At 41.5% G+C, this 20,370-nt stretch overlaps 2 protein-coding genes across 3 annotated transcripts; both read left to right on the top strand.

The window, feature by feature from the left end:
• The first annotated feature begins 226 nt into the window (after window positions 1-226).
• Window positions 227-6,939, top strand: LOC130187042 (GRAM domain-containing protein 2B-like). The gene is made up of 15 exons (XM_056404472.1): window positions 227-338; window positions 470-750; window positions 1,358-1,483; window positions 2,394-2,481; window positions 2,601-2,670; window positions 2,795-2,898; window positions 3,001-3,096; window positions 3,175-3,246; window positions 3,463-3,543; window positions 3,671-3,782; window positions 4,145-4,261; window positions 4,966-5,038; window positions 5,190-5,294; window positions 5,406-5,490; window positions 6,005-6,939. Exons 2-15 carry the CDS (start codon window positions 656-658, stop codon window positions 6,041-6,043), a joined length of 1,263 nt encoding a protein of 420 aa, XP_056260447.1. The 5' UTR covers window positions 227-338; window positions 470-655; the 3' UTR covers window positions 6,044-6,939.
• An 804-nt stretch (window positions 6,940-7,743) lies between these two features.
• Window positions 7,744-19,467, top strand: LOC130186853 (TNF receptor-associated factor 2-like). Of its 2 annotated transcripts, none has more exons than XM_056404155.1 (11): window positions 7,744-8,197; window positions 10,394-10,603; window positions 11,515-11,593; window positions 13,676-13,774; window positions 13,903-14,103; window positions 14,204-14,278; window positions 14,418-14,492; window positions 14,707-15,276; window positions 15,378-15,555; window positions 15,700-15,848; window positions 16,270-19,467. In XM_056404155.1, exons 2-11 carry the CDS (start codon window positions 10,416-10,418, stop codon window positions 16,486-16,488), a joined length of 1,833 nt encoding a protein of 610 aa, XP_056260130.1. In that variant the 5' UTR covers window positions 7,744-8,197; window positions 10,394-10,415; the 3' UTR covers window positions 16,489-19,467. The 2 variants fall into 2 exon arrangements, with proteins under 2 accessions (XP_056260130.1, XP_056260131.1); XM_056404156.1 differs by having other exon boundaries at window positions 7,747-8,197; window positions 13,942-14,103.
• The last annotated feature ends 903 nt before the right edge of the window (window positions 19,468-20,370 follow it).

Raw genomic sequence — 20,370 nt, 5'->3', positions numbered from 1 at the left:
CTGTATCTGTTAAATAAATACAGTGGGGTAAAAAGTACAATCTCTCTCTCTGAGTTGTAGTGACGTAAAAGTATGAAGTAGCTCTAAGTTTCCATCACTGATACCAGGGGTTACCTGAGGGTAAAACTCACCTGAAAAGTTCAGACATGACATCATCTGGACTCTGCTGCCCCCTGCTGGAGCTCTCTCTCTGTCGCACTGTGTTGTGACCGATAATGTGAAGTGAGTCCAAAAACAGTTAAAAGAAGTAGATCAACAGAGATACTGCGTAATGGAGTGACGTAGAAACGAGCTACTTTAAGCTTATTACGCAAAGATTTTACGCGAAATTCAACCTCGTGAGTGATTTATTTTCATATTTGTGTGCGTTAGGAAAATTATATTCCCCCAATGTAACTATGTTATTACAGGGGGAACTGTATCTGCAAGGTTTAGTCCTGTAACAGGGGTTCAAACTTCTTCCCTGTAGTTCCTGGTGTCGCTCCCTGCTCCTCCCTCCGCCTCTCCCGGCTCCTCCTCTGTCGGGCTTCTCGGGCCATCGAGCGATCTTCCCAAACTTTCCGTTTCCAGGCTTCCTGCAGCGCCTCTGTCACATGAGGGAACGAGGGCGGCGGTGGGAAGCGGTGTCGGGAGATGTGCTGTGAAATGTAAAAAGATGGTACTGATGACGGAGCAGGCGGACAGACCTCTGACCCCGTTATCTACACCGGAGCAACTTTCCAGCAGGGACTCCCGCGGGATTCGCTCGACGTGAGTGTGGATGAGATGGAGAGGAAGGGCCGGGTTCGCTCTCCAGCTTGAGAGTAGGCGATTCAGGCCTAATGCATTGTGGTTATTTTGCATGCATATCCTGCTTCAAACAATGTATTTGAATTAAAGGGCTGTGTTGTTTTCACTGGATGAGTGTGGCGCGTACGTGGCACGGAATAGAACCAGAGAGGCTTCATTTGCATTTAGAAACTCCAGATCCAAAAGTTTTCATTCCAGTAATGAATGGTAAAGACTTTCTTTTAGCTTTGGCTGTTGTATGCATGACTTAGAGAGATGTTATGTGTCGTGTGTGTGTGTGTGTGTGTTGAAGGAGACCACTCCTGCAAAGTGAATGTGTTAGGACAAGTTTGACAGTCTTTAGGAAAAGAGTCGAGTCAAGTTCATTTCTGCAGCACATTTTAAACAGACTGAAGTGCTGATTAAAGGACATTCAGATGGATAAAAGTTACTGAAACAAATGTATAAAATGAGTAAAAAAAATACAAGGAAAACAAAAGTATACTGCATGCAGAAACAGAAACAAGAAACAACATGACAACAGACTGAAAGGTTAGAGAGAGAACAGTGTCTTGTTTCCTGTGTCCAGGTCTGAGGTGGAGAATGGGGGTGAGGGGAGACAGAGGAGGCGAGGACAGTCACCTGTAGACCTCCACCTGGGTCTGGACACAGAGTCCGAGCCCTCAGAGAGCAGGAAGAAACCAGCCAGCAAGAGGTGAGGAAGCTCGTATAGTCCTGCTCATACAACGAACCGGTAACACTTTACTTTAACACTTTATTACGTCTCCTGTGAAGACAGATTTTATATTATTACAACTGTGTTTTACTGTATTATCATTTATATCTGCTTATACACCAGCCTCCATTAATAACCTGCATACAAACACATTATAGAATATTAGAAAGTACTTCTTAGATACTGATTATAAACAGGAGTATAGTGAGGTTAAAGTAAAGTGTCACCAAGAAACTCATAAAAGTCATTTTTCAAGTGATGGTTCCAGCGTCTCCAGTGTGAGGATTATCTCTTTTGTTTTATAATATATTAAAAAAGATATTCAAAGATGAATTTATCGAGAAAATAATCAGCTGATTATTTGTTAATTGAAATAATTGTTAGTTGCAGGTTTAAACACGACGAAATCTAAATATTTATAAGCACTGAGACGAACTGCAGATTCTCTGAACGCTCTGAATCGTACTTTAGTTATCAGACGTAAAAACACATTTTCTATTTGTGGTACATTAAAAAAAGGTAAAATTACTGAGTTTACAAACTAAAATAGACATAGAGAATTAATTTACACACATAGCAGAGAATAATCTAAAAGACAAATGTGACACTGAAACAAAGAGTTGAAGCACTCGGCCTCTGGATCCTCTCTATGCACTCCGGCTCTATAATTCCTCCTCACTGCTGTACACCTGCATGACTGAGGTGCTGTTGACAGATCTGCTGTTGCTGTGTAAGCAGCTCTTGCGTAACCACAGGTGAGAGCGTGCACGACCCACAGTTACTGTTGTCTGATGATATAAATCTGCGTGGACCGGAGGACCGCCTCACCTGTCCTCCTCAGGTGTTTCCACGCCACCTCAACCGTAAACACTGACCTCTCCTCCCTCAGACTCAAACCTGTGGAGCAGCTTTCACCGATGCTGAGTCCAAGTGACTTTGAAACTAAGTTTGAAAGGAAGAAATCGCAGCCCAGTCAGGTACACACACATCCTGATCCAACACTTTCCACTTTCACAAATTTTACAGTTTTTTCTTCTTCTTTTTTTTGCAGTTTCTTAACAAAAACAATCTGTTTGTTGTTGTTGTTTTTTTGCAGTTATCGAAGACGAACGCTCAGTATCATAAGTTATTCAAGGAAGTCAGCAAAGATGAGTCACTCAAACAAAGTAAGTGTTTGTCTTTATCTGAATGTGAGAAGCACAGAAACGTTAGACTGTTCATTTTAACGTGACGTATGTGTGTGTGTGTGTGTGTGTGTGTGTGTGTGTGTGTGTGTGTGTGTGTCCACAGGTTACACTTGTGCCCTGCAGAAAGACATGTTGTATCAGGGCAAAATGTTCGTCTCTGATAACTGGATCTGTTTCCACTCCAAAGTCTTCGGCAGAGACACGAAGGTGCCGCTCTGAAACATGAGACAAAGAAATGATTTGACTTCGTGTTTTTTGTGGCTGAATTCTCCGGTGAAGATTAAGACGCACATTTTCTCTCCTCTGCAGATTTCAATCCCAGCGGTGTCCGTGACATTCATCAAGAAAACTAAAACTGCATTATTAGTGCCAAACGCTCTTGTGATTGAAACTACAAGTGACCAGGTGAGAGGATCGACGACACGGTCAGTTTTTCCTCCTGTGACGTAAACGTGCAAGTGACTGTAAACTGCTTTTTTCCAGCACGTGTTCGTGTCCCTCCTGTCTCGAAACACCACCTACAAACTCCTGAGATCCATCTGCATCCACCTGGAGGTCAGTCACACCACGTCATCCCAACAGGATTCAGTGTTTTCAAATTGTATGTTTCGCTATGAAGACGAGAGCAGGTCTGAAACATAGAAACAGAATTAATCAACTTTTTTCTGCTGCCCACAAGTGGCCAAAAGATATTTTCTTAATTCTGCTTTAAAAAAGGAAAAATGTCTTGTGTATATTCTTCTTGCTAAAATGTGTAAACTGTCCCTCCAGGTGGAAAAGACGTGCAACAGCCCCGTCACCTCGTCCTGTGACAGCAGCTTCAGAGTGAACTGCCCGTCGGCGCTTCCTCTGGTCAGTGCGTCCGTCCTCTTTGACATGAAGATCATTTTTCTTTAACGTTTCCATAGTGATAAAAAGCTCGTATAGAAACTCCTCGCTCACTCTGTATGTGGTCTCCGTGTTATAACTTCCCGTGCAGGACTTTTCCAGAGACTTCTCTGACCTGGACGGCGTCGTGCAGCAGCGGCGGCAGGAGATGATGGAGAGCAGCAGCTCCGGGTCTCAGACTCCAGACTATGACAAACTAACCGGTGTGTGCTCCATGTTCGTCTTTCCCCCTGAGAGCAAAGATGCTTTATACGTTGATCTACTGTTCACATTCAGCCTCCCTTCGCTCCTGTGCTCAGGGTGTGTCCGGTGTCATCGGTGTGTTTCGTTTGCAGAGAGCTGGAGAGAAGCCAAGTGAAATTTGAGCCACGGAGACTTTGCTTTTTGTCATTGTGGAGACGTTTGGCAGGAAAACAGTGATGCTCATGTTGAATAATGAAAGAAATCTCTTTTTTGTTCATGTCATTCACAGTATGGAGCCAGTTTTTTTTCTTGTCGCTCTGTCAGGATGTCAATATTTACTCAGGGCTCGAGTCACAGGTTTCTCTCTTGTTTCCTTGAGCAGACTTCGGCGGCCTCCCCGACACGTTTCTGAGCGCAGTGAAGAGCGGAGAGGTTTCGGTCCACGCCGACATCCACCTGCAGACTCCGGGCCAGAAACACAGAGCCGCCCTCAACAACGGTACTTCAACCACGTCTTGAGTTCAGAATCAATGGCCAAGAATCACACTGACACTTTCCTCATGTGTCGGTTTGAAGGAATACTTTGAGAGTTACATGAGAAGATGAATACCACTCCAGCAACTGGTTAGCCTAGCTTAGCTTAGCATAAAGACCAGGGAGAAACAGCTCGCCTGGTCATGTCTAAAGGAAACAAAATCCACCTACCAGTATCTCTGAAGCTCACTAATTAACTAATTACAATCTCAGTCGTTTAATCTGCACAAAACAAGAAGCATAAAAAACGACATATTGTGGGTTTCAAGATGGCGACACACGAGTAGCACTGTTTTTTCTCTTCTATTTTCCCTAATCGTCAACTTTTCATCCGCTTCCTGCTGCTATCTTTGTTGTATTTAAAAATCTAATTGCACATATTATGTTATTATCTTCTATTGATCTTGTTTTTAAGTATTTTATAATGACATTTTGTAGTTTTTTCTTCTTTCTTTCTTTCTTTGCTGCTGCAACGCTGCAAATTTCCCAACTGTGGGACTAATAAAGGAATATCTTTTCTTTTTTTCTTTTCTTTTCTTTTCTTTTCTTTGCTTTGCTTTGCTTTTCCCCCAAAATTCATCTGTTTCCAAATTGTAAAATGGTGTAAAATGCAATTTTAACAACAGCCAAATCAATATTTCTCTGTTTTTCTGTTGTTTATATGTTCAGCCAAACCAACCCGTGGAGACAAATCCTCGCAGTCGGTGTCGCTTCACGCCATCCTCCTCATCTATTTGGTTTTGTGAGTGTCCTGTCATCATGCTGTAATACGAGAACCCGGAGCTGTCTGACGAGACGAGCCTTTACTTCCATTATTCGGGGCGTGTCAGCGATTGTTCTGTGTGGTTAGAGATTGAATGCTCATCCTCGGCTGCGTTTGTGTGTCTGAACAGAGTCGGCGTTCTTGTCTTGTCCTCCTGTTACATGGCTTTCAAGATTGTGGCTCTGGAGCATCGCCTGAACTCCCTGGTGTCGGTGGGGGAGAACATTCGGAACGAGTAAGAGCCTGATGCCGGTGTCACAGTCACAAAATCCACTCGTGCTGCTTTCATTTCATTTGGTTTAAAACACACGATTTGGTTGATGGTTTAGTGCAAATCTCGTTGCAGGAACGCAGTGAGCTGCAGGTCTCAGGATGAAGTGAACGCTGAGATCTACGGAGAACTGTCCACCAACCTGTTCAAGCTAGAAAAGGTTTGTCCAACTTTTATAAACTGCACAGTGAAAAAGATCTTTTATATCTTCTGTTCAGTAGTGTTTGACGTCAACATGTCGATCACATGTCATAGATCAAAATGTTACGAAGACATTTCATAAAGCAGCAACTAAAAGACACTTGTGGTTTGTCAGAAAGCTGATTCTCTTTCTTGCTGAGAGTTAGACGAGAAGATTGATACCACTGTTACATCTGTGCGACCAAGCTAAAGGCTGGAAACATTTAGCTTAGCTTAGCTTAGCAGAACCAGCTAGCCTCGCTCTGTCATCTATCTTGTTTGTTTAACCCACACAAAAACGAGTGACAACAAGACTCCAGGAAGTCCCTGCCCCCCGCCAAAATACAAGCCTCATGTCCTCATCTAACTCTCAGCAAGAAAGTGAATAAACATTTTTCCAAAATGTGGAAAAACTTCCGTTTAAAAACTACAATAAAAACATTGATCAACATCTCCACACTTTTAAAGATGTCCGATATGTTCTGTCATCCTAGATTCAGGAAAACCTCCAGAAGCTGCTTGAAGAGACTTAAACGCAGCCGGTCGCGTGTCGGACTGTCCGGACAGAAGCTGTATCTTCAATTATTTATGTCGGTTGAACTGTGCAGATCAGCAGTGATCAGATGCGATCTGATGCCAAAGCTCGTTCGAGACAGCTCTCTTCAGCTGGTGTGAACTTTTAACTGAAATCGTGCAATAAGAACTTCTTTCCCCCTTTTCCCACTCAGGACTATTTTATCGCTCTTTTTAGACAAGAAGTTGTGCTGGAGGGTAACTAGAGGGTAAACTGAAGCGGCATGTTAGCGTGTGTGTACTATTTATCTGAGAGCATTTATTATGCATTTCACCATGGTGGGATTTTTACTTAAGGTCCAAAGGTCCTGTTTCATTGTTTTCCAAACATGTCAGAAAAGGTCAACTTGTGCTGTTTAATGTTCTTTTCTTAGAATTAAATTGCCAATAAATTATATTTATGTCATGTACATAAGTCACTCAGCAGGGGATGTGTGTATGATGTCGTTTAATTACATTTACAGCCATTTTTCACTGATAGTGTGTGGTGTTTGTGAATACAGTCCGGCTGCACGTGAGTGTGAAAACATGTTGAATCCATCTGCAAAAGAGAGTAAAACATCTGAGTTTAATCTGTGCTTTTATTGTAAATATGGATTTTTGACTAAAACTGTCTGTAATCATATAGATTATAGATTACAGGATTATTCACTCGTATAACTGGAGAGATTTTCAACTAATTTAAAATGTCCTGTTTTTCCCTTCGTCAGCGTCAGAGAACATTTCCACTGTAACTTTGATTTTGTTTCAGGAGCAATAGAAGCTCGTGTTTTCAGCGGTGTTAAACCCAAACTGTGCCTTTCTACATCGCTTTATAACTACATCGCCATTGTGAAATAAAAGGCTCTGATGCACATCTTCAAGAGTATTTCTGTTTCTTGAGAGCAGTTCTGACATAAACACAGACAAATGGAGGCAAACAACTAAACCTAATCAGAATTATAACTGACAGAGGTGGTTGAATCCCAGTTGCCAGTAGTTGTTTGGTAGTTTAATCAATAACTGCATCATGTTTTATAAACTTTTGCATGTAAAATCTTAAAGTTCGGGGAGACTTTTCTCCTCTTAACTTCTCAGATGGGTTCATTAAAAACAAAAACAAAAAAAAACAGTTGAAATGATCCTTTATTGTGTTGCAGAAATTAATTTTTTCTTCTTTCCTCTCCCATTAATTTTTTCTTCTTTCCTCTCCCATTAATCGTCTCTCCGACCCATCAGATTTATCTTGTGACCCTTTAGAGGGGCCCTGACCCCTAGGTTGACAGCCACTGGAGTAAACTACTGAATAATATATAAAGTAGTTAAAAGCAGCTCCACCTGGAGCTGCAGCTGCAGCTGCTCACGCTTTGATGCAGCTGTATCAACGATCTAATAATGTCACATACAATAATCCATCAGTCACAGGGAACATTTTACTTTAGATACTTTGAATAATATTTCTCCACTCGGACTTAAGCAGGAGTTTAATTCAGAGTATTTTACATTGTTTACACTCAAGTAGTAAAAATATATAATAATAAAAAATGTATAATAAAATATATTTAATGGAAATAAGAGGATATAATGAAAAAATAAGATAAAAGGCAAATTGAAAAAATAAACAACAGTGCAATAAACCTGAGACCAAAACAGACAGATAGATAGACAGATAGATAGATAGATAGATGATAGATAGATAGATAGATGATAGATAGATAGATAGATAGATAGATAGATAATTCCTCTTTAAATTCTAAAATGTTGTTGCCCGGAGGATTTATTGTGCTCTTACTCAAAGGCCCCGCCCACTCTTGAATTTTGAACCAATCAGATTCGCGCCTCCACATCTCGTCTGCCTATCAACCCGCGTCCGGCCCACCGCATGACGTAACACCCAGTCTGGAAAGTGCAATGGCGATATTGGACAATAACAGCCGTCGCTTTTTGGGGACCACGTCTATATTATGTGGCTAACGCTGAAGAAAACACCTCCAGTCGGCTGCAGAACCGCGCGCGACATCCGCACACCGCACGAGCGTCAACCTGCGACCCGGGAAAAGTGATTTCACAGACCTCCGCGCGCGATGACAGTTTAGACTTAAAAAAAAAAAAAAAAAAAAAAAAAAAAACCGCTGGTAAGTGAAAACTCCAGTGATCGACACGGCAGCGTTTGTGAAAAAGGCTTTTTCCAGTAAACGGTGTGTCTCTGGCAGCGAAGCCTCAGGTTTGAAAGGGGCGTGGCGCCGTGCTGGGTGCTGGGTACCACTCCTGACTAGAGGATGCTGATAGCTTAGCAACAAGGAAGGAGAAGGAAGCAGAGGACAGACAATGGATGTGCGATTTGTCAGCATCGTTACTGGGTAGGCTTAGCTGAGCGGGTATTGTTGGACTAGAAAGGAGAGGCTTCATCATCATCATCATCACCACCATCACCACCACCACCACCATCATCATCATCATCATCATCATCATCATCATCAGTTTGTGCCAAGTAGACCACAAGGAGCCATGGATGCAGAGTGGGAATGTAAACAAAGGGTGTGGGCCTTTCAGCTGCTGGCCTGTGATGCTCAGCCTCACAGAGAGGAACCATTGATCACAGGAGGAGGAAGGTTTCACACTCATGATACAGTCATGTTTGATGGCTGACAGTGTGTTTTTAAAGGCGGCACAGCTGGATTACCAGCAGCTGCCCGTTATATTCACTCACTTATAACCTTCACTAGTTCCTGACTCCGAAATCACTACGTTTGCGTGACGGTTGATAGATGAGTATAGACAGTTTTTCTGACATTTTATAGATCAAGCGATCAGTTTTTCTAATCAAGAAAAAACAATCTGCGGATGAATCTGTGATGTGTAAAAGCCGACATGCAGGATAAACGTCGGTGCTCGTGGTTTTTACTCTTCTCAGAAACTAAACTGAACTGTGGTGCAGACATGAATTCAGCTGATTTTACATCCTGACAGGGAAAAGAAACATAAACAAATACACGTGTCGACAGGAAGCTGTTCAATACGCAGCTCTGCTCAACATGAATGTTCTGTGTCTGTCTGCATTTGTAAACTAGGATCTCTGCTCTGTCTCCATCTTGTCTTTTGGAGGAACTCAAAACCTGGTTTCAGACTTTAACTGTTGCAGTTGAAGTTGTAGTTGTTTGTTGTTGTATAGACTCCTAGCATCATCATAGCATCAGTTACTAGTTACTTTACAGATTCATATTATTATGAACAGATCGATAATGAAGCGTTATCACAGCGATGCTACAAAGGTAAATTAGCCTCTCCTTTAGTCACACATTAATGCATCAATAATTAACAACATTACTCTGAATTGGGTCGTTCTGCTTTTGGTACTTAAAGTACATTGTGATGCTAATAATTCAAGTGAAACTTTGAGGTTGATTGCATCTACGGAGCCTTATTAGAAATTGTTCCCTTTATATCTAAATATAAATAAATGTATAGATTTTTATTTAAAAATTTGCACATCTCATGCAACGTGATCCAACATGTGCAAAAAAATAGGAACATTAAAAACAAATCTTTGTGGTTATTTTTGTAAGGATCAAATTGCTTAAAGTGCTATAGGAATAATAGTGGAGGGTAAAATAAAGAACCTTTCTTTAGTAATCAGTTGACACAGTATCTCCCCCAGGTTCTGTATTTACTTCTTTTCACTTCAAAAATCAACAAAATATCTCATCTTTGTCATGAGGTGCCCAAACCTTTGCCGGTCAGAAAACAGTAGAAAAACATCCACCATTATTCCCTGGAGCCGGAGTTAACATTTCAGATTTCTCTCCCTTTTGTCCGACCATTGGCTCAGAAACCAGGAGATGTTGAGTTACTATCAATGAAAACTGGAGAAACTTGCAAATATTTTACATTTCAGAAGCTACCTGATAATTTTATATTAAGCAGTTGATTCCAGTTAATTTTATGTCTATCAATTAATCAACTAATTATTTCAGCTCTTACGGTACTGGTGGGTTTCTGGGTCCCAGAGGAAATAATGAAAATGCTAATTTCCTCATAATTGTGAAAAGCTATTTAGCTGTAAATTATAAGAATATTTCTAAAAAGGCCTTTGCAATTTAAATATGAGTTACATGGAGAAAGTGTTCGTATATCCATCAGAGAAAGATCTTAATATCCTTTCTAATTTTTTCTAATTTTAGGAAATCATGAGGAAAGTTTCCAGGAAATTAGACGGAAAATACAGGACCCACGAAATAAAGTGTTCTCACCACAGCTAATTTATCACCCAACGCTTTTCCAACTGTTCAAAACGAATTGTTCAAAGTCTTGACATGTTGTTTCTTCCGCAGGTGTGACGTGTGAACAGACACCATGGCCACACAGGAACCGTCCCCTCCCTCGTCCATGGAGAGCAATAAACCCGGCTTCCCCAAGAAGATCCTGGGCAACAAGCTGGAGGACAAGCACCTGTGCAACTGCTGCCACAACATACTGAGACGACCATTTCAAGCCCAGTGTGGACATCGCTTCTGTTCCTACTGCTTCAACAGGACAGTGAGGTGAGCAGCTACGGAAACACAATGAGGACAAAAGATTTGAGAGAGGTTTGAGCGTTAGCGGACGATCTGAGCGTGGAGGAAGAACTGTGTAACCACGTTTGTAGGAGCAACAGGGATTCTCTTGATACAATATTCAAAGCTGCTCGCTTTTGTCCGTCTGAACGAGGGGTCATCCAGTTCATCGACTTTCAAAATAAAAGTTGAAACACTGGAGTTTTTGTATTAACCACAAGGGAGAGACAAAGAGCAGCATCTAGTGTCTGTATTATCTTAAAAATCAAAATGCATTGACACTAAATTTAACATTTTAACAGAGAAAATGATCAGAATGATTTTTAAGAAAAACATTTATGATTGAGGGTCATTGTCACTTATATATAAGGTTTACTTTGATCTGATCGGACTTTGTGTGGGATTTCAAAATGCTAATCCATCGAACAAAATAGGCGGAAGAAATCCAACACGCTGGTGTGAAAGAACTGCTGCAGTACAGATCCAAAAAAATGAAATTAAAATGTAAATATAATGTAAACAATAAGACTGCAGCCACAAATGGTCGTCAATCGCTCCTTGACCCTGACGTCTGGATGTGGGTGTGTCCTGCTGCAGCGTCCCAGTCCTGATCTCAAGTCTTATGTACTTTAATTATGTAAATACTTTATAATCTGCTGCGTGGCCTAATCCGTAATAAAACATCATAATTTATGTGTTATTTTGTTTTAATAATCCGAATATGAAAAGTGACTGAAGCTGTAAAAAGTGCAACATTTCCCTCTGAAAAGTATCAGGGTACAATCCTCAAGTGAAGTACCTCAAACCTGTGTTTAAGTACAATACTTGAGTAAATGTACTTAGATACTTTCAGATTTTGGGTGTCTGATGTTTTTGATATTCTTTTTCTTTTATTGCAGTAGCGGACCCCAGAAATGCAACGCCTGCATTAAAGAGGATATTTTTGAGGATCCCACGTCGATTCTGAAACAAGGATGTGTGAGTATGAAAGAATTTTTATCCAAGAAAGAAAAATATTTTTGAATTATCTTGAAAAATATCTTGAATCGGACTTTTTGTTTAATTAAAGTGAATTTCTTGATGTAACTTAAGCACCAGTGAATTCATGTAAAATGTACAATTGATGCTCCAGTGGTATTTTCATTGAAACAATAATTTATAAGAACAAATTTTTCTTGTTTAATTGTCTATAAAATGTCAAAAAATAGTAAAAAAAAAATTGGTCCTCACAGTTTGTTTTTATCGATCAAGAACCTAAGACCCCCAAATATTCAGTTTAATTCTAACAACTGAAAAGCTGGAATCAAAGAATGTTTGTCAATTTAGCTTGAAAAATGATTTGAATGATTATTATTATATATTTGAATCAGCTCCATCCAGCTGATGTGTTTTCCTCTAAATTATGAAAATGTATTTATTTATATATATTGTTCAAAAACAAAGTATTAAAAAAATCTAATAAAATGCAAACAATTACAACAAATTTAACATTTAAATATGCATTGAAGTGTTTACAGTGCATATATTTCTGGAGACCAGCTGTGGCGTTTGAGCTGCTCACTGATGTTAGACTCCTCCTCCTCCTCCTCCTCCTCCTCCTCCTCCTCGTCTTCATCTGACGCTCTCAGATGATAAAAATATTCGTCTGATCCCCAAGACGCTGCAACACATTTCCTGCAGGAACCACAGACACTGATGAAGAAACACAGGACAAACAAAGCTGCTTTCGTTTTGATGTCTCATGTCTCTAACAGACGATCTGCTTCTATATATAATAATGTCAGATGTTTGTCGGGACGAGTTCTCAGCACAGAAACTGAAACTCATCACACTCAGACACAGTGGTAGAAGAAGTGTTCACATCCTGTTCTTCAGTAGTACTTCAGTACCAATATAATCACGTACAAATACTCCATTACATGTAAAAGTAAAAGTATTATCGGTGAAATTATTTAGATTTCAAAGTAAAACTACTTGAAAAATTTGAAAAATATCCTCTGTGACTGATGCAGTTTATTTTTATATATGATATTATGAAATAGTTGATAGCTTTCTTTCTTTCTTTTTACTTTTCTCTAATATTTGTATACTAATTTTTAACCAACAGTTGTTTAAATGGATCGATCTGCAAGCGTTGGGACCCGCCAGTTTAATCTTAATAATGCTGTGTATTTTATACCGGCTTCATTTTGTTTTTTACATGTAAAACTTTCGTCAAAGAAAATAAGTAACCAGTAATTATATCATATAAATGTAGTGGAATAAAAAGTACAATATTTTCCATTGAAATCTAGTGGAGTAGAAAAACAAAGTGGCATAAAATGGAAATAATCCTTTACTTCTTCTCTTTTAGCCCATTTTTAACAAAATAGTTCCAGGCCACAGGAACTAAACTACAAAATAAAAGTCCCTTTTTGCTGTTTGTGTTTCCACCACATCACGAGGAGCAGTGAACATGGATCAAACACAATGTTTTCATTTCCCTTTCTTTTAGTTTAGTTTATTTCTCCATTTATTTAATAGGGACGATGCAGTTTAACATAGTTCCAATACAAAGCGTGAACATGATGTTTATAGCTGTATAGCTATAACTCTTGTCTCTAGTTGAGCTTTTATATGTACAATGTAAGTTTCATTATTGTAAAAGCACAACACAGCGCAGATATGAAAGTAGTGTTGATTGTGATGTATCGTCTAAGAAAAGACAACAACAGTAAAAACACAAAACACACAAACAAAACAATTGATGATATCTCACAGTTAGCTCAAATATACAGATGTGCAGTCTGAAAAGAGACAACAAGCAGACAGCTGCTCAAACTAAACTTATAAACGTGCAAAGAGGATGAAAAACTTTTCAGATTCAATGAAACTGTGTCTGTGCCGCCGAAGCAAATTCCTCCGATCACACACCCCGACAAGGGAAGGAGAAAATAAACAAATACATGTTCAATACACGCGTTTCCTCAACATAAATAATCAATATAATGGAACAGGAGGCGAACGCCGCTCAGACTCAGTGTGACAGCAGATCCCTTTTGTCTCGTCTTGTTATTTCAGGCTTTTCCTGACAACGCAGTTCGGAGGGAAGTTGAAAACCTGTCAGCTGTTTGCGTCAATGAAAGTTGCACTTGGAAAGGCAGCATTAAAGAGTACGAGGTGAGCGCTTTTACGCCGTTGTTTGATCAGTAGGTAAAGCTTTGTTTTTACTGTCTGCCCCACAGCCTCGCCGTGTGTGTGTGTGTGTGTGTGTGTGTGTGTGGGTGTGTGTGTGTGTGTGTGTGTAGACAGTTACAGCAGCTCAGCTTAAACTCTGCTCCCTACAGCTGAACCACGAGGGGAAGTGCGAGTTCATGATCATCCCCTGCCCCTCCTGCAAAGAACGAATTCGCTTCAACGAACAGGAGCGCCACAACGAGCGCGAGTGCCCGGAGAGAACGCTCAACTGCAAGTACTGCAAGGAGCCGTTTCACTTCAAAAACATCAAGGTGGGAAATGATTTATCTCCACTGGAGACGCTCAGCGTGTCGCAGCAGCTCTTTGTGTTTCATTCACAGAAACACTGTCACTTCTTTGTTTCTCTCCCAGGCGCATGATGAGATCTGTCCCAAGTACCCGATGATCTGTGAAGGCTGCGCCAAGAAGAAAATACCCAGAGAGAAGGTGAATGTGTTCATGTAGCGGCAGCTCTTGGTCCCTCATGTTGTCATTACATCAAACTGCAGTATTATTTATACGATTTTTCAAATATAAAATTATACGTAATGTCCTTTTGTTGTTGTTGTTGTTGTTGTTTCTCCAGTATGTGGACCACATTAAGTTCTGCAGCAAATTCAGAACTCCGTGTCGATTTCATGTCGTGGGATGTGACATGTCTGTGAGTAACCTGATTTTTATATTTTCACACATTTAGATTAAAGATTGTATGAAAAGCATCAGCAGGAGAGAGAGGAAATGTCCTAAAAATACTGTATTTACTGTGTATTTATATAGTAAATACAGTATTTACTGTATCTGAGAGCAGAGGTCAGGATTTGTTTCTCTACAATAATCCAGTTCTGAGCTTCAGTCTGTCGCCTCCCTCTCTGAAGGTGGAGAAGGAAAAGATTCATGACCATGAGCGCGCCTACGCCTACGAGCACCTGAACCTGCTGCTGCACTACATCATGGGCATGAAAGTGAGCATGGAGGGCCTGCAGCCCCAGGGACTGGAACTGGCCGGACACAAACTGGTGGAACTGCAACAGTCCCTCAGGGAGCTCGAGGCCAGAGTCTCCCAGCTCAGCACCACCTCCTCTGGGCCTCCCGTGCAGGGAGCCGCCGCCGCCTCCTCCTCATCCTCCAGCTCCGGCCCCCCCGGTCCTCCTACATCAGCCCCTCTCCCTCCGCCTCCCACTCTGGCTCCCACTCTCTCCGTGTCTACCTCCTTCACGCCTTTGCCCAGCTCGGTGGGAGCGGCGCTGGAGCTCCAGCTCCACAGCGAGAAGACCAAGGTGGCCGAGCTGGGCCGCAGGTGCACCGAACTGGAAGTCAAAGCCGGCACGTTCGAAAATGTGGTGTGTGTCCTGAACAGAGAGGTGGAGAGGTTCGCCACCACCATGGAGGCCAGCAACCGTCAGCATAAACTGGACCAGGACAAGATCGAGGCGCTGAGTAACAAGGTGGGACTGGAAGGAAACCTGGTCTAAATTCAGTTCAGTTTTTATGTGGAGAATATAAAATGGATTAAATGACAAACGTGTGACCTTGTTTTATTTTCCAGGTGCGACAGCTGGAGAGGACGGTGGGGCTGAAGGACCTGACGGTGGCTGAGATGGAGGGCCGGCTGAGGGAAATGTCCGCCACTACCTTTGACGGCGTCTTTGTCTGGAGGATCTCTGATTTCGCCAAGAAGAGACAGGACGCCATCGCAGGTCGAGCCCCCGCCATGTTCTCACCAGGTAACAGGGGCCGTTATTTTACATAAGAGGTCTTCATTGGTCCTTGTTTGTCAAAAACCAGAGGACAGTGAGACCTGGTCTAAACGGCCTGTTCAGATGTCTGTTATCCTCATGACTGACGCTGAACTCCTCTTCCTCTTCCAGCCTTCTACACCAGTAAGTACGGCTATAAGATGTGTCTGCGGATCTATCTGAACGGAGATGGGACGGGGCGCGGCAGCCACTTGTCCTTGTTCTTTGTGGTGATGAGGGGACTGAGCGACGCCCTGCTCAAATGGCCCTTCAACCAGAAGGTAACACATGTCAAGACAACGAGGGGCATGTACGCAGGATTTGCAGCCCTGTCAATGTGGAAGAGAAGCCGGAGTGGTCTCATGCAAAACGTGTTTTAAAGTGGGGAAATTGAAAGTTAGTTTCTCAGCATTTTTACTAAAATCTCTCACATACATCTGTCCTGTTGAGGGACGACTACAGCCCCGCAGGTCCAAACGAGTCTCGTCTTCCTGCATTCCAGCTCTTCTCGTCCTCATTTCAATCTGTAATCTTAAAGTGATAGTTCAGGTTATTTGAAAATAACTATATCTATAAAATGTAGATCCAAAAGGAAAAAGCTGTTTGACGACGTGCGATCATATCACATGCTGATATTCGCTCCGTCCACATGACAGACACATAAGACTGTTTGAAACCTCTGTCCCTCCTTCTCATCTCCAGGTGACTCTGATGCTGCTGGACCAGAGCAACAGGGAGCACATCATCGACGCCTTTCGACCCGACGTCACTTCCTCCTCCTTCCAGAGGCCCGTGAGCGAGATGAACATCGCCAGCGGCTGTCCGCTCTTCTGCCCGCTCTCCAAGCTCGACGCCAAGAACTCTTACATCCGCGACGACACCATCTTCATCAAGGCGATCGTGGACCTCACCGGCCTCTAGGCGGGCTTCGCGCGGCCCAGTTTTGCAACCAGGCAGCTCTTCGACCATTACGGCTTCATTTTGCCTCAATCGTGGTCCTTTCAGGGCTCCGTTCAGGCATCTTAACGTCCCCTGCAGCTTTAGGGAGACAAACCTGCCTGCGACTGGATGCTGCATGTGGCTGCAGTTTGCTCAGTCCAGGCGGCGCTGGCATTGTCATACCCGGTGGTCCCTTCGCGAGAACCACCGTCACTGCTGTACATTAAGGGTGCAAAACCCTTTTTTCTTTTCTTTCTTTCTTTCTTTCTTTCTTTTCTTTCCTTTTGACATCACAGCACCACTCCCACGGTGATAAAATGCCACTTGAGTTCTTGCACATAAGCTTTCAGTTGAAGGACACGGAGGTGAGCACCGGTGTGGCGCCGTCAGTGCAGAGCGGAGCAGATGTGTCAGAATACAGAGTGACGACGGAGGGAAAGGAGTGAACAGCGTCCTCTGTTTGTGGGATGTTGCGGGACACGCAGACTGTGTTAGAGCAGGGTTGTAGATTACAGGTAGTTCACGATAGTTCATCCTGATGTCACTGTAGAAAGCTGGCGGTAGACTTATACTAGAGTTAGAGCGTGGCTTGATGCGGTTTTTTGCTTTTTTCTTGCAGATTGTGGATATTGTGAGCTTCTCAATTCCAGTGTCGAGTGAATTTGCATAGACAAACGTGGAGTTATGTTATGAATAAGATTACAGGCAATTATTTTATTTTATTTTATTCGCGCAAAAGTGCATGCTGCTGGCGTTTTGAGTATAAAACTCGATTGAGCTTTCTGAAGGTTTGTTGTTAAAGTTGTTAGTGAATTAGCCATCCGTGATGGTGGACATTGCCTGCATGTCTTTTGGAACCAGGCTATTTACATGTAAAGTTAGTGTTGCGTATTTGTTCCTGTTAGGGGTTGGTGGTTCTGATCGGTGGTTTGGTACATCTGTGGAAGATACAGTGAAGTTACCAAGGAGTCAGGGCAGCTTGCCAAGTCAAGCCTTAGGCATAAAACTTAACGTGTGTGTGTTTTTTTGGTCTCTGACAGACACACACACACACACACACACACACACACACACAGCTGGAGTTTTCCCCCCCAGGATATGCTCACTAGCTCACATCTCAACACATAGTACTGTGCCCCACCACAGATTGAGGTCAACACAGATTCCACAAAATGAAGGAATTGTCTGTTCCTTGTTTTCTGTCCATACAGTTTACAGTGCGTATGTGTTTCTGCTGCTCTAAGATAGAATACTGATGTGAATCTAATATATATGTTGGTGCAAATATACATGTGTGGACGCTGGGAGGCTGAAAACAAGAAATTGTATTGCGTTGTTGTCGGCGAGGGGCCATTGTTGACTTTATTTATTGCAGATTGTTCAACGCGGCCCCAGTTTAATCTTTAAACTTTAGTGTTTTAGTCGTGTGCGCTCACATATTTCCAGTAAGGCACCACAAATCGAACACAAAACCTACAGTATATATACATATATATATATATAAAAATATATATCGAGATGTTTCTGTCATTTCTCTACGTGTCCACCAGAGATTGCTGTTCTGCTTACTTAGCATGCATGCTGAGGTTTTAAGGTTCACGCTGGCCTGTTTGAAAACCAGTCCCGACCTGTATTGAAACCTCTCTGTGCATGGGAGGCTTCAATTCATATTCACTATGGAGTTTCACGCCGGGTTTTCTCCCGTGAGCCGCGCGCGTGGAAGCATTTATTTGTATTTGTTTGGGATGAAAATGACGTAATCATAGAATAGTTATTATGTTATACCCGGCGCTGCGTCTGTTCAACGGAGGCACTCGCCTATATTCATAGCAATTTATAAATATGTATCTTTCATATCATAATGTTCAAATAATCTATATATCAATGTTAATATACACGAGATGTTATAATAAACATAGTATTACTGAATACCTTATTAATTCTATATCTATATACCAGCTTTTTGTTTGTCGTGATGGTTTGAACAGGCCAGGACAACCCCTTTGTGCAGTAAGGACTTAGGATTTCTTCTAGAGTGCAATATATGATTATGTCTTAGTTAGATTTTGAAGACATCTTGGCTTTAAGGGTTTACAGAGTCCATACTCAACTTATACGTTGCCATTTGTTTACATTGCTCATTATGGCGCTGAAGAACTGCAACCATTCTGAAATATGGTGCTTTCCTTGTCATTCGGCATGTACGCTGCTTGATACCACTATAACATGGGGGATCTCTGCAGTCAGACGCTCTCCATGAAGCTAACCGGCTGAGCGAGGTGGGGATTTTTAAGAAACGCTGAGGGAATTCTTGCTATATACAGTTAAGTGGGTTTTTATTCTTAACTTAATAACCTTTCAGTGAAGACTGATGCATGTAATAAGTAGGATTACATGAACTTTTTAAACCTTTATTGTTCTTGTAATGTGCCAAAATCAAATATTACCTCCATATGATAACAATGTTGTATTTGCAAGTTGTATTTTTTATGTTCTATGCTAAAACATGGTGCCAAATATACAGTATTTATACTCAAGTTTGTATGTGTACGTGTGGATGGTTGCCTGTGTGTGTGAGTGTGTGTGTGCGTGCGTGCATGTGTGCGTGCATGTGTGCCAGTTTAATACGATGCATGGGGTCACTGCTTCGGTAAGCACCAGAGGAGATAATGAATACTGTCCCATGATAAATACAGACCCTCCCGAGGTTTCTGAATGTAAGCTTTAATTCATTGTTTGTTTGTTTGTTTTTCTAAAGACACAACAGCAGTTCTGTAATGTGATGCAGTTGACTTGAAATCAACTTTATTTGCGCACTTTGTATTGGTTGTTTGTCCAAACAGGGTATTTTGTTGAGTGATTTCTGTACCTTGAAATCGGAGCCATATATATTCTGATGTTGATAATTGATGTATTATGCTAAAAAGGACATGCAGTATGTAATAAAGTTTGTTGGTTTCAGCTCGGCTGATTGTTTGATTCTTCATAGAAGGATTCAGATTGCTGGTTGAGGTGGAGCTGGGTTATATTGACCTAGTTTGGGTTTACGTAATACTGGGTTAACTTTACCCAGTGTTCATGTAACTGTTGGGTTATTTACCCAAACTGAAATATCGTTAACAACAACACGGTCAAGTTTTATCTTAAAACTGTCACAAATTTATTGGTAGTTGTACAAAACAATGAGCTTATGACATTTAAAACTGCAAAGAATACTTATTAATAATCAGTAACAAATAGTAAAGAGATTAAAGAGATAACAGGCTCTCCAGCAGACTATAGTAAATATCACATCAGAAAAAATGTAAAGGATGTTAAAGTTGAGTAAATATATTGTTACTTTCTAACACTGCTCACTAGAGGGCATTATTGATCTGTTAACATATGGAAGTGATCACAAACACTAAAAATAAAAACCAGGGAAAACAGGGGTCATTGTACTTTGATGGGCAGTGTAATTTAGACATTATCTTCATTTTCAGACAAATGAAACACGGACCTTTCATTACTTGGAGTGAGCTGCTGGGACGTCCTCATTAAAAGGGCAGTTTGACCCACAAAACAACACTGGGCATTGTACTTTAGAAAGTTTCGTTAATTTGTTTCCTACAACTTCTTCAATGCACAAAGACAGAGCTGCAGGACATGTTGTGTATCCTCAACCTTTTGGGGATAAAATAGAACGATGCTATGTCTCTTTAATATTAAAATGGTTCGATTTAATTTTTTCCAGTGTAAGACATGTCTTGTTACCCTCAGTGTGCTATTAAAGGGCTGGATGGTCGGCTTAATGAGACACAGAGTGTAGAGGACGTGAAGTGACGCAGGAGTGGTTACAGGATGCGGTCGGGTAAATTAATGGGG

Source organism: Seriola aureovittata, chromosome 18 (assembly GCF_021018895.1).
Source record: "Seriola aureovittata isolate HTS-2021-v1 ecotype China chromosome 18, ASM2101889v1, whole genome shotgun sequence".
Taxonomy (NCBI): domain Eukaryota; kingdom Metazoa; phylum Chordata; class Actinopteri; order Carangiformes; family Carangidae; genus Seriola; species Seriola aureovittata.
This window is presented reverse-complemented; position numbering and strand designations above follow the sequence as displayed.

Bases quoted from the DNA above. Each gene is read 5' to 3' on its own strand.
- LOC130187042 (XM_056404472.1), top strand. From the start codon at position 656: ATGGTACTGATGACGGAGCAGGCGGACAGACCTCTGACCCCGTTATCT. The intron at 751-1,357 runs GTGAGTGTGGAT...TCCTGTGTCCAG, and splicing joins TCCCGCGGGATTCGCTCGAC to GTCTGAGGTGGAGAATGGGG. The intron at 5,295-5,405 runs GTAAGAGCCTGA...ATCTCGTTGCAG, and splicing joins GGGGAGAACATTCGGAACGA to GAACGCAGTGAGCTGCAGGT.
- LOC130186853 (XM_056404155.1), top strand. From the start codon at position 10,416: ATGGCCACACAGGAACCGTCCCCTCCCTCGTCCATGGAGAGCAATAAA. The intron at 11,594-13,675 runs GTGAGTATGAAA...TTGTTATTTCAG, and splicing joins CGATTCTGAAACAAGGATGT to GCTTTTCCTGACAACGCAGT. The intron at 14,493-14,706 runs GTGAGTAACCTG...CCCTCTCTGAAG, and splicing joins TCGTGGGATGTGACATGTCT to GTGGAGAAGGAAAAGATTCA.